The 13,217-nt window shown below is 36.7% G+C and overlaps 1 protein-coding gene across 6 annotated transcripts in view; it reads left to right on the forward strand.

The window, feature by feature from the left end:
- The window catches only part of dock4 (dedicator of cytokinesis 4), a 366,243-nt gene that overhangs the window by 277,612 nt on the left and 75,414 nt on the right, over nt 1-13,217 (forward strand). For all 6 annotated transcript variants that reach the window (XM_063057889.1, XM_063057890.1, XM_063057892.1 and 3 more), the window contains exons 33-38: nt 17-112; nt 499-559; nt 3,802-3,895; nt 6,538-6,686; nt 12,493-12,579; nt 12,700-12,804. In XM_063057889.1, the coding sequence (XP_062913959.1) occupies nt 17-112; nt 499-559; nt 3,802-3,895; nt 6,538-6,686; nt 12,493-12,579; nt 12,700-12,804 (592 nt within the window). The remainder of the gene's footprint in view (nt 1-16; nt 113-498; nt 560-3,801; nt 3,896-6,537; nt 6,687-12,492; nt 12,580-12,699; nt 12,805-13,217) is intronic.

Here is a 13,217-nt window from a genome sequence, read left to right on the forward strand (position 1 = left end):
TCCTTTCTATCTGCAGCCTGCTGAAAAAAATTGAGAGAGAAACCTGGCGAGAAAGTGGTATTTCTCTAGTAGCTACTGTAACTCGCCTAATGGAAAGGTTGCTGGATTACAGGTAAGATCTGATAGCTTTTATTTCCTCTGCAGGTTCAAAATTCTAAGAAATAATAAAATTGTTTTTTTAAAATAATACTTAAGCAGCAATTTAGTCTTAACTTGTGTATTCATAATAATGCGCAGGAGCTGAGATTCGTGCAGTTCTTTTGAGTATATCACCCCTACCTATCTGTCTCATGGATTCTTGCAGTATTTTATAAATACCTAGTGTGCAGTTAGAAAAACATACTTGACACTTTTTTTTTAAGTGTAAAGTGTTATAGATGCATATTTTTACCAAACACATAACAATTTTCCTTATCAGTGTGAATGTCCTCTTAGTATGCTAAAAGCTGCAGGGAACATTGGTAATGTGAATAAATTGTAATTGTTTTCCATTTGCAGGGACTGCATGAAAGTGGCGGAGGTGGATGGCAAAAAGATTGGCTGTACAGTTAGCCTGTTGGTCAGTATCTTTTTAATTGCACTGCTCAATCTGGAATGAATATATTTTGTGTATAATGGCTGTCTACCAACATTATTGAATGTTGAAGGACACTTGTACTTTTGATTCCTTTTTCAATTTAGTGGACTAGACTTTTTTCCCTCCAAGGAATATCAACATGGTTACCTGTAAAGAGATTTAATGAACATCCTCTGCACAACTGAATTTCTGTTCACACCAGCATTATACAGGATAATACCAAGCTGTGGTGTGCTGGCTTGCCTCAGTGAAGAAAATGATGTTTCATATGTAGCTAGTGCACGGAGAAAACTGCCTGTCAGACCTGATATTGATCTAGAGGGGATTAGGGAAATGCTACAAAAATGAAAAGTGTTTTTCATAACTGTTGAATGCCAATGATGCCCAGCTGTGATAATGCTGCAGTTTCTGCTTGCTCAGGAGGCATATCCCATCCTACAGTCGCTCTTCTTGGTTTGTTGAATTCAAATGAGAACCCGTGAACACTTTAAACTTCAGGGTTCTCTTGGTTGCAAATCTGGCATTCGTTGTGAATTTTCAAGCCACCGGTCTGTCCCACCTCCAGAATGGATGGTGTTGTCCAGGTGACTGTTGGAAGTTTTATCTGAAGGAAAATGTGTGGTTTGGAAATCAGCTAGCTGAAAACCTGGTTGAAATTTTTTAAAATGTGTTATTCCTAGATTTTTATGATCCTCAAACTATTTGCATCCTGCTGTTTTGAGGAAGTAGTAGTATGGGCCCACAACAATAAATCTGCAGGATAAGGATAAAGGAAAATCCTTAACCATATAAAAGGCATAAGATCTACTAACGTGTCTTTTCCTTTGCACCAATCTGTGAACCTTCTTTAGTGAGTTACCCTTGGCTTACATTTGCTTAATCCAGCATGGCTCTCTATTGGAACAACTTCATTTTCAATATTGGTGGGATGAAAGTATTACCTCTCTGCAGGTTACAATTATCCTTTCTGAAGTGGATCTTCCTTCTGCACGCACACTTGTACATCTGTGCACCAATGTCAAATAATCTGGTCAGGGCAGTTAGCAGTATTGGAAAGAAATGCTTTACGGATGGAGCAGCATCTCTGGAGAGAGAAACTGAACTAACATCGAAGATCAATGACCTTTTATCAGAACTGAGGAAAGTTAGAAGTGAAACAAGTTTGTCCAACTTCCTTTCTTGGGAATTTACAATTTGATTTTTTTCTGCTTTTCCCCATCTTCAATGCACTGTCATTGGATAAAAGGATCAGCCATGATGGAATGGTGAAGCAGACTCGATGGGCCAAATGACCTAATTCTGCTTCTATGTCTTATGGTCTTATTAACATGGAACAATGATTCTGTTTCTTCACAAATTCTCCCTGACTTTAACAGTGTATCTACAAACGTAGCATTTAAAAATTTTTTTTACCTCAGCTTCCTTTATTTGCAGCACTTTTCTTTGGGACATGTAAAAGCCAGCATTAACGCTGTGCTTGTGTTGCATGTAGAGGAAACTTTAATCTGTTCCTTACTGGTGCTGCTGTGGAGAATTATCATCTTTCCCCCACATTTTAACTGTATCTACAAAGATATCACAACCCATGACAACAGAAAGACGTACTTGCCTTTTTCTTCCCATCCCCACATTCACAAGCAATCAAGCATCAATTCATAACAATGAATGTATTTATTTTTGATAAATTTCTTTTATGTATTTTTTTAAAGCTCAGGATTGCAATTTACAGTTGTACTTAGTTTATGCCTTTTTTCATAATCAAAATTTTTAGCAAAATCACAGCAGTTTCTCATAGCAAACCTATTGGTGCTCATTTCAACAACCACTCAAGGATTTGAGGTTATATCTATTGACCTGGATTTTGTCGGTTGAGAGCGATAGAAGTTATAAATAATGTTCCAGATCTCATGACTATGAGATATGGGGAGGACTACAGTTTTACATTGGGTACAGCGGCACTCCAGGTTATGGAAGTTTTGACATGATAATTCCACTTTACACAAATTGTCCCAAACATATTTAAAGCATTTTTCAAGCTAGTAATATTAATAGTAAGCAGTGCACACTAAGAGACCACTTTATTAGGTACAGGAGTGGAACCCGGTGAGTCTTCTACTGCTATAGTCCATCCATTTCAAGATTTGACATGTGCATTCAGAGATGTTCTTCTGCACAACACTGTTGTAACATATGGTTATTTGAGTTACTGTTGCCTTTTTGTCAGCTTGAACCAATCTGGCCATTCTCAACTAACCTTGCTCATTAACGAGGTGTTTTCACCCACAGAACTACCACTCACTGCATGTTTTTCTGGTTTGTTTTTGCACCATTCTCTGTAAACTGTAGCAACTGATGTATGTGGGAAATTCCAGGAGATCAGCAGTTTCTGAGATAACCAATGCACCCCATCTAGCACCAACAATCATTCCACAGTCAAAGTCCCTTGGATCACATTTTTTCCCCATTCTGATGTTTGGTCTGAACAACAACTGAACCTCTTGATCATATCTGCATGCTTTTATGTGTTGAATTGTTGCCACGTAATTGGCTGATTAGACATTTGCATTAACGTGCAGGTGTACTTAATAAAATGGCCACCAAATGTATATTCCATTAGGTTAATTATAGGTAGTGTAAGGGCAATTTTTTTCAATGGAATAAACAAATTATAGCAAGTGTATGTTGAACAATATGTGGGTTACTATGGAAATGGGATGTTTCTGATTTGTAGAAAAATTAGCATAGGGACAGTTCTCAAAAATAGAACCCTTATGTAACCTGGGAATTGCTTGTACTAGTGAAAGGGCTGGTAAATTGTAGTGGAAGATGCATCTCTTAATATTCTTTACATTAGTTTTATTTTGATATTTTTATCTGAACAGACAGATACATTCTAGAGTGTTGGATGGCCCAAATGTGAAATGCTGCCATTCTCCCATTTTTAATGACTATTGAAGCCTCTCAGAATATCACATTGATCATTGTTTCCAGTTAGACTTGAGCAAGAAGATCACTAGGATGTATAGAGTTTTAATGACATGTTAATATTTTGACTAAATTGGTATCTATGTTTCCAACATTTTGTTTGACGAAAATGAGAACAGTAATGAAAGGAAGATAGTTTGTTGGACTTTGTAGATTCTTGGGTGTATGTTTCTGTTAGATTCTTTTATAAACTTTTCAAAGTAAGATGTGCTTGTAACTGATTTCACATTTACTTTCAGAATTTTTATAAGACAGAAATTAATAAAGAAGAAATGTACATCCGTTACATACATAAGCTGTATGATTTGCATTTAAAGGCACAAAATTTCACAGGTATGTTATTGCTTAACTTTGAAGGCATATCTCCATTTCTTTGTACAGAAAATTCAGATGTATAACTTCAAGGTTAAGGGGAAAATGTAATTATTTTTTAAGATCATAGACTCCAGCAGAGAATATTGATGCTGCATTTTACATAGAATAAATATTGTTCATGGAGTTTTGAACTGAAATGGCCTGTTTTCTTCTTGGGTTAAGGGTGGTGTTTAAATTAAAATCATTGTTATTTTCCATTATTGTAATGGAGCTGGCTTCGTTTAAAAGTTGCATTTGGTGAGCTTGAATTATATCGGAGTTGATATCTGAGGCAGTGACAGATCCTTCCCTGAAATGCAGCTGAAGCTCCACCTACAATGATGATGGAATCTTGTCCAAAGCAAAATTACTGAGATTTAAATTATTCAGGGCAGCCAGTTGAGGGCAGGTGAACTGGAAGCTGATCTTCAATTTGCATGTCAAAAATGTGTGATGGAGTAAAGGCAGCAAAGTTCTAGGAAAGGTAAAATTCTCTGGAGATACTAAACATGGAGGAAAGAAAGATATGGAAGAAAGCTTTCAATGGGGTGAAATGAAGGCAGGAATTGTTAGTTGCAGAGGTGGAAATAAGCATTCTTGTTACAAACTTGGAAGCAGAATTTCTCAACAGCCCATTGGAAGATGAAAGCATTGATGCTTACTCTCCAAAAAAGTTCAATGTGCTAAATGTGTTGTCAATCCACTGAGTAAGCAGGTGTTACTACTTTTCCTGATCAGAATTTTTGATATGCCGGTCCCACTGTTGAGAATTGTAGCTTTAACATAAACAAACTTTATGAAACAGAATAGTCCGTTTCATTATTTGAGTTTTTTAACCTCCCTCAGGATCCTTATGAATACAACCATTTGCCATTTTTCTCTTAATGCTGCTATGGCCTCTCAGGCATATCCCTCAAATAACCTCAGTACCCTCCCTCCAGTAACCCCCATTGACCTTTTCAATTGCCACGCTGATTGCTCCCTCCATTCCATGACGACTTATCATCTTGTCAAACCCTCATCTTTCCCATACACTCCTTCCAGCATCTCTGGACATATGCTCCTTGTCAATTTCATTAACTGACAGGTAGAAAATTGATGAGGCTGACTTCTTGCCATTAAATTCTGCTGGTCCACTGCATCCCAGACATTACAGAGATTCTCTCCTCGCCTGGTGGTAGCCCTACCATCCCATCCCACCTCCAATGAAGTTTTTGCATTGTCAGCCTCAGCTTGCTAAAGCAGTCAGGAAAGGGGATTGTACTTTCAAAAATAACCAGCCATTGTTGCAGGGAAAGTGTAAAATTGGGTGGCATCAGAATATAAAATTAAATAGCACAAGTCGGCAATTAATGTGACTGAAAGTGCACTGGTACAGAGGCAGGCAAGGCAACAAATGAACTTGAAGAGCATGTGACAAGAAGAGCAGAGAAAGTAGAGGAGGAATTTCTAGAAATGTACTAGGTGGGGCAGGGCATATAGTGATGGACTCACCAAAGGGCCTTGTGAATGTGGCATGGCACAGAGGGTGGAGTAAACTGCCATCTACTTGTTGCAAGGAATCAAGATGGGTGAAAGTTATTATACTGGTTGCATACATTATGTAGATGGGTTAGATCCAGGCACTTGTTATTCGGGCCAAGAAATTTGAACTGAAAATGGTGATGTCATAGGATGAGAATGTGTGCAGTATTGGTGTTTCCATGGACATAACTGAGAGGGAGAAAATGGGTAAAGTTATATCATCTATGAAAAGCACAGAGCTTGACTGGAAGAAGGGACTAAAGACTACAGATGACAGAGTGACACATTTTTAGTTTTAGTCCATTGAGAAGGCACTCTATTACATAATTTGGTTACAGTTGAATTAATTTATTGATACGAAGATTTTAAATTCACTGGTGAATTACAAAGATAGTAGAGTCCTTAGCAAATAACAACCAGTCCATTGATTAGGTCCCATTAAAGCAAATAAATTAGAAAATAATCCGTATTTATTCTGATGTTTTTAGACCTTATTGATATTTGCAGCATTTTCTATGGCGCATTTGGAAATAAATTTGAAATTTTGAAGGTTTGCTACATTTTTTTTGTGCACTATACTATTTTCTCTAAAACCATTTTCACATGCTGGCAACCTGTAATTCATGATGAGGTTATTAACCTTGTATTCATGGAGTGAAGTGGGATAGTTCTTGGGCATGTCTCCCTGAAGAGCACTGATTCTCCGATTACCTCCAGTTCTTTACATTTTTGGATTGGTGTAATAATGCCCTGATCTTTCTCATGGGCAAAGTCTGCAGAGCTTATGAGCTAAATAAACATCCTGTGCGTATATTAACTAGCATATATTAACATAAGCAATTTAGATACTGTATTTTAAAAAATAATTCATTTTCTTACAGGCCATTTTTATAAGTCAGTCTGTCTGTACCCATGATGTACCCTCCTGTACCCAGTAAATTAAAAATGCAAAAGCAACGAATTTCCCACCTAACTGACAAAACTCATCAATATTACAACCTTCATTAACTTAATTTAATATTATGAAGTGTATTTTTTGTAAGTTCACTCATGGTTTCCCATTGTTGATATTTGTTCAACTCTATTCTCTATTGCAGAAGCTGCATACACTCTGCTATTGTATGATGAGCTCTTGGAGTGGTCAGAAAGGCCACTGCGAGAATTCCTTCATTACCCAATGCAGACTGAGTGGCAGCGCAAGGAGATCCTCCATCTTACCATCATCCAGAACTTTGACAAGGGCAAAGTAAGTTCAGCAATTGCAGCCAGTGTCTGTCTGCTAAGCTTAGCTATCTGCTACTGTGCTTAAACTCAACATGCTGCAGGGCAAAGCAAATCACAGCATTCACCTGCCCTTTTTCTGTAATCCTTCCATTATTCTAAGTTCCTTCATTTGCACTTGTCTTCAGTCTCTTATGGTCTGCTGGTAGGATTCATTTGAAAGAGATTCGTGATAAAATAGTATATATTTGTTTATTTTTGGCTTAATTGTGTGGTTTCGATTTCATTGCAGCTTTTGCATATTAGTTTTTTGTTGAGGGTGGTGGTGAAAGCTGGGATTTACAAAAGCTAACAAGACAGTTGTGCAAACTGATCATAAATTTATGCATTTAGCATGGCATTTTCATTAAATTAAATTTACATGTATTCTCGTGTAGGTGTTACAGAAGCAGAGCATTATTGGCATCCAGTATGTCTCATCATCCCTACTTGATATTTTCAGCCAGGATGACTTTGTTCTGTTGAATGGTCAGCCTGTAATTGTAGTCTGCTCTTTGCTATTATGAAGTCAGAAGTCATTGGGATGGGATTTATAACAGGAGAATTTTATGATGTGTTCACTTTCAAAAGCCAATAGCATTTAAAAATGTATTTAAATATTTCAGTAAATAGAACATCTAGCCATATATTAGGCTTGGGATAAGATATGTTGTTAGTTCAAAAACTCAATTATTTTTACCCTTCAAAATACTTAACTTTGTATTTGATTTTGTGGTATTATTTATTATTTGTGAAAAAATATTGAGTGCAAAATCACACCAAGTGCTTTATTTTTAATTGCTTTATTTACAACCACTTGGCCTGTTAGCAGCTTTTTCAATTTAAAAAAAAATTCTGATTCTATCATTTAAAGAAAGTGTGTGTAACTTGTTTATTTTAAGATAATTTCTAATTTGAAATTATTCCATCAGATGTAATTATTGGATTAGTATGTTTTGATGTTGTTTCTTTCATATTGTATGTAGAGTTCTCAATTATGCTGATCCTCAAGGTGTCTTAATTGTAATCTGCTGGACATGAAAACTGGCCATGTATAAGGCTGAATTTGTTTATATCATTGGCTTCATGTGTTTAAATTTGTGAGTTCAAGCTTTTGAAAAGCCCTGATTTTTTTTTCTTATTTCATTGGTGAATCACTTGTAAGACAATTCCAATAATAATTGCAGTGTTCTTTATAAAAATATGTAATTTTGATCAAGCCAGTTTTTGACTGCTGACGTAATTTAGTCCTGATTAGTTAAAACCTAGGGTGAATCTAGTCAGAATGGTGGCTTTATTATTAATGATAAGTAGGGTCAATCCAGTCGTAAAGTTAGTATGACTTTCGCATCAGGTTCGGATAATTGCAGAGAAGCCTCCTCTAATAGTTTGGACTGGATGATTGAATGTTTATGAATTTTAAGGCATACACACAGTAAATAAAATCAGCAAAATCAGGCAATCTTTACAGTTGTTGGAAATGTTGATGTATCATTTCAACTCTGGCTTCTAATGTTCAAAAGGATGAAAATTAAAAATAAACTGGAAAAATTACTGTGTAAGAAGGGTATGGGAATCAAGTTACATGCCTGTGGAGAAGTGGTCATAACTCTTCTAGTTATGCAGGTCTTTTAGTGTAGACTAGGTAATGGATCATTAAAACAGATACAGTAGTGTAGTTCATTTTGCCACAGCCAGGAAAAATGGGTGACTGCATCTGCCATGATGCTTCCAATTGAGTTATACTGCTTGCTGATCATCCCGGCGTGGTAACATTTCATGCAGTACCTGATGAGCATGACATAACTGTGATTAGGGAGAGTCTGAATGATGTGACGGCACTCTAATTAGTGAAGCCTTCACATACCATGCATACCACAGTCTGATGGCACTGCCTCCCTTTCAGAAGAGGCATCTGTGCAATCTCAACTCATCTGCAAACTAAAAGTGTGTGTGGCTCTGTCTGTAGAGAAGGTTTTGGGATTGTTAATATTAGGCCATATATAACCTTGAGTGCAGTGTGACCTACCTTCCATGCTTCAGTGAACCTTTGTTTCTGAAATTCATAGGTTTGTGAGGATTGTGTTGAGGTGTACTATTGGAAACACAGGGAAAAGATTCACAATGCAATTTCTACCAGGTGCTCCTGGAAATGTAGGTAACAGCAGAAAATTAAAAACAAGCTTCTAAAAATAGCTCAGGTCCTTCATGGGATGTTCTCACATTGCCACTAAAACATACTGGTTAATATTCATTATCCTAATCACACTTTGTAAATTAGTGTGAACTGTGTAGTATGCAATGCACTCTAAGTCAGTGTGCACATTGTAAAAGGTGTCACTCAGCCTTGATTTTAATATTTCAGTGATTCAAGTCCAGCAATAAAATGTGAACAGATCATAAGCTTTATGGAATTTCATTGACGAAAGTGGGAGGTGAATAGAAGTTCATCTTCAGTTTGCCTAAGCAAAATGGTCTGTTTTGTGCTTTATCCCAGGATCTTGAACTTAGTGCTTTATTGTGCCACATACTTTGGGGTATGTGGGGGATGACCAAACCAACATTTTACCCCCATCCCCACATTTGAAATGAAGAAGGAATCCTTGATATTTGCCTGAAATCCACTCTGAATGTTACCCTGACACAACAGATTCTCTTTGATGAATGGAAGCAACAATGGCCTATGTTATTTGGGGAATAATAAGAGGGAAGAAAATGCATACCTGTAGTGTATTTAATATTTCAGTAATTTTGTAAATATATTGTTTGATTAAGCATTTTTGATTCCATATTTCATTACAGGTTGTGTGTAAAAGTATGTGAATGGCATGCGTCATTACGCCACCATGTCACAAGTGCATGTCTCACTAATGTAAAACTAAACATGCATGAGTTACCCAGGATCCTTTTTTATTCATTTAATTACAAAACATAACAATCATGTGTACTTCAAGGCTGTAAGGTGATCATTTCCTCAATTAGAATGATTTGATTTATCAATTGAAATCATAACATTTTAACCAAGCTTTGCGCTTGGTTACAGCTCCTTTATAATAGAATTTCTTCTTGAAGTGTCTTCTTAACCTGCAACCTCACTTGTATCAGAAGGTTGAATGTGTATGCATCATCCCTTAGTTTACATACCAACTGCAAGTTAGGACAAGGTGGTTGTCAGTTTGTCAATTGAAATCTCTTGACATTATGATGTTGATCATGTTCATTTCTGAAAAGCTGGGGTTCCAATTCAGCACCCATTTGCAGAGTAGCCAGATCCCAGTTGTTTCCCAATCAAGTTCTTGAGGATGGAATCTTTCAAGGTGATGCATAAACTTTAAACTTCCAAAGGTGAATAGGGAATTTTGTGTACCTTAGTTCATTATTTGATATGGCTAGGCCATGTTCTTGAGCTAATATTTTTTTTAAAAACTGTAGACTCCAGCACCCGCTGTTTTTATTTAATGTCCTTTTGCTATTTGGTGTAAATTACAGTATCCTTTTATCAAATGGCATGGTTCCATCATCAGAATCAGGTTTAATATTACTGGCATATGTCATGAAATTTGTTAATTTTGCAGTAGCAGTGCAGTACAATACATAATAGAGAAAAATACTGAATTACGTTAAGTATACATATTAAATAGTTAAATAAGTAGTGAAAAATAGAAATTAAAAAAAAGTAGTGAGGTAGTGTTCATGGGTTCAATGTCCATTCAGGAATCGGATGGCAGAGGGGAAGAAGCTGTTCCTGAATCGCTGAGTGTGTGTCTTTAGGCTTCTGTACCTCCTTTCTGATGGTAGTAATAAGAAGAGGGAGAGCCCTGGGTGATAGGCATCCTTAATGTTGGACGCCACCTTTTTGAGGCATTGCTGAAAACACTTAGTTAAACTTCTGATTGTTCTGGCACATTTGCTCGTATGGAAGTAATCTTTTTCATTCAGGATGTGAGTATCACTGGGAAGCCCAAATTCGGTAGATCTTAAACTGAGTGGTTTTCTAAACCATTAGAGAGTCAGTCTTGTAACCCTGAGTCTGGAATTGCATAACGTTTTGTAAACTGTTTAAATGATTATGCCCACTGATGGTTTTGTGATCAGCTTTACTGATGCCAGATCTGTAAATCCAAAACTGGTTAATTTAACATCAACGTTTTGTTACCCTATCATGGTAAACGATTTGGTGTAACTTGTTGTCTCACTGAAGTAAGGAAACCACTTGAGAAAGGAAGAACATTTTTTGTGCTCTTAGTTATATAATTACTAAATTACTTTTTGCAAACAAGCTAATGATAATGGAAGACTTTATTGTTGGGTTTGGGAGAGGGTGATCCCAAAGTTGTCAAGAAAGTCAATGTCTTCTTGATTTAAAAAAAAGTAAAATGAAAATATCTCATCGACTGGTTTTCAGGAAGAAGACTTGTATCGGATCAAAAATGTTCTCTAGCAGTCTGATTTACAGGAGACAAGAACTGCCAATGCTAAGCCTAGGAAAAAAAAATACTAAATCTACCACTGAATAATGCATTCTAAACACTCATTGGCTGTGTAATCCATGTGCTATGAGATGTGTCCAAACCTCTTTGGCATTAGAATGCAAGACAGCTGGAAGACTCAAATATCCAGTGGGGAACTATATAGAGCATAGTTTCAGTTTATTACATGGAGACATTTTTCTTGAAAAGCAAGATGCTATGATTGCTTTAAATTTGGAATATAAGCAGAAATTTCTCAGCAGATCAGGCAATGTCTTTGAAGACAGAAATGAGGTTACTGTTGCAGGTTTGTGACCTTGGGGTAAGATCTAATCTAGCTAGTCAATCATCAGCAATGTCCTAAAGCATTGACAGCCTCTGTCTTGAGTCTGAGATTAAAACAGAAAATCCAGGCAGCATATATCTTCTTCTTCATGTGCCTTACGTGTTACATGCTTTGGCAATCATGGCTTTCCACATCGAGCGATCCCTTGCGTGTCAATGATATCCGCAGCAAATATAGGGGGGATAAAAAAGAAAGTTGTAATTTTAGGGCAGCAGAAAGTTCATTGAAAGAAATCTGTTTCTCACTGCAGATTTTTGGCATATTAAGCATTTTACAATCATATGACTGAGTCTACAACCATAGATAATGAGGTTCTGAGCTTCTGTCACCAGCTACATTCCATTTGGACATCAATGACTTCCTAAAAAATATATTCCACACTTCAGTCAATTGGAAGATTTTCATCTGATGATTATTGGAAACTGGAGCTGGGGTCTTGACCGACAGCAAATGTCAGGTATTTTTGCTGAACAGCATGGGAAACAATACAGCACATCTCAGGGCATGTCACTCATCGTGCGACCACACCGTGAATGCACATGGTGGTATGGTCACAAGATTACAGCTCCGCCAACTGGTGATATGGAGGTGTAACAGAACTGTAGTCCTCAGGATAACTCACGTTTTCATACAGAGCATCCAATATCTTTCAAGGTAAGCTCCAATTTCCAGTTGGCGGGTTCCAATAGCTGATAGAGATTGTCCTCGAGTCTTCAACTGGTAGTTCTTAGGAAGCAGCCCTTGAGTACAGCCAATGACTGACAATCTTGAAAGTGACTGGGGCTTTGGCGCCAAAACACTCTCAGCTTTGATGCTGTGCGGTTGGTTGACAGATTGGCTTCCCATTATACATCCTAGTTGATTTTGCTTTCCATTGACGTGGTGGAATCTGGAGTTTTATGGTGACTTTTATTCCTTTTATATATGAATCTCGGTATTAATAGAGTACAAAAATGGACTTGTTTTTTATTTTTTAGTGCTGGGAAAATGGGATTATCCTTTGTCGTGAATTAGCAGATCAGTATGAGAGCTTCTACGATTACCGCAACCTTAGCAAGATGAGGGTAAAGTATAACATAACTTATAAATCCCAAAAATAAATAATGCTCAAAAAGCCTGTTTAGACCAATATGATTAAAATAAAAGTGATTGTAAGCAGTTTTATTAACATATTCTTTCAACAGATGATGGAAGCTGCTTTCTATGATAAAATAATGGACCAACAGCGTTTGGAGCCTGAATTTTTCAGAGTTGGGTTTTATGGAAAGAAATTTCCATTCTTCCTCCGAGTGAGTACCTCATATAAACTGCATGTGATTTAAAATTAGAATATTCATTTGCCAAATTTACAATGTAAATGTGCAAAGGTAATAATTAAAGTTTAGCAAATGTTTCATTTTTTAAAGTTTTTGTTAGGAAATGATGAGATTTGACAGTATAATAATTGCTGAGAGAAGAGTATTTGTCTGCATATTTGAAGTATTGCATTAATGTGACGTGTGGGATGATCATTTCTGAGTTTGATATGTAGCAGAGTTGGGAGGAGGGTATGCAGTGAAAGGAGATTCATAGGTATTTTCCCAAACATGAGACTTAGCTTTATAATTACTGAAATCTTTTGACCAATTTGACATGAGACGCAATTTTCCGCACATGATCTTAAAATGCAATTTCTTGTTCAAGATAATCCTAACTTGCACCA

This window comes from Mobula hypostoma, chromosome 9 (genome assembly GCF_963921235.1).
Source record: "Mobula hypostoma chromosome 9, sMobHyp1.1, whole genome shotgun sequence".
In the NCBI taxonomy this organism is placed as follows: domain Eukaryota; kingdom Metazoa; phylum Chordata; class Chondrichthyes; order Myliobatiformes; family Myliobatidae; genus Mobula; species Mobula hypostoma.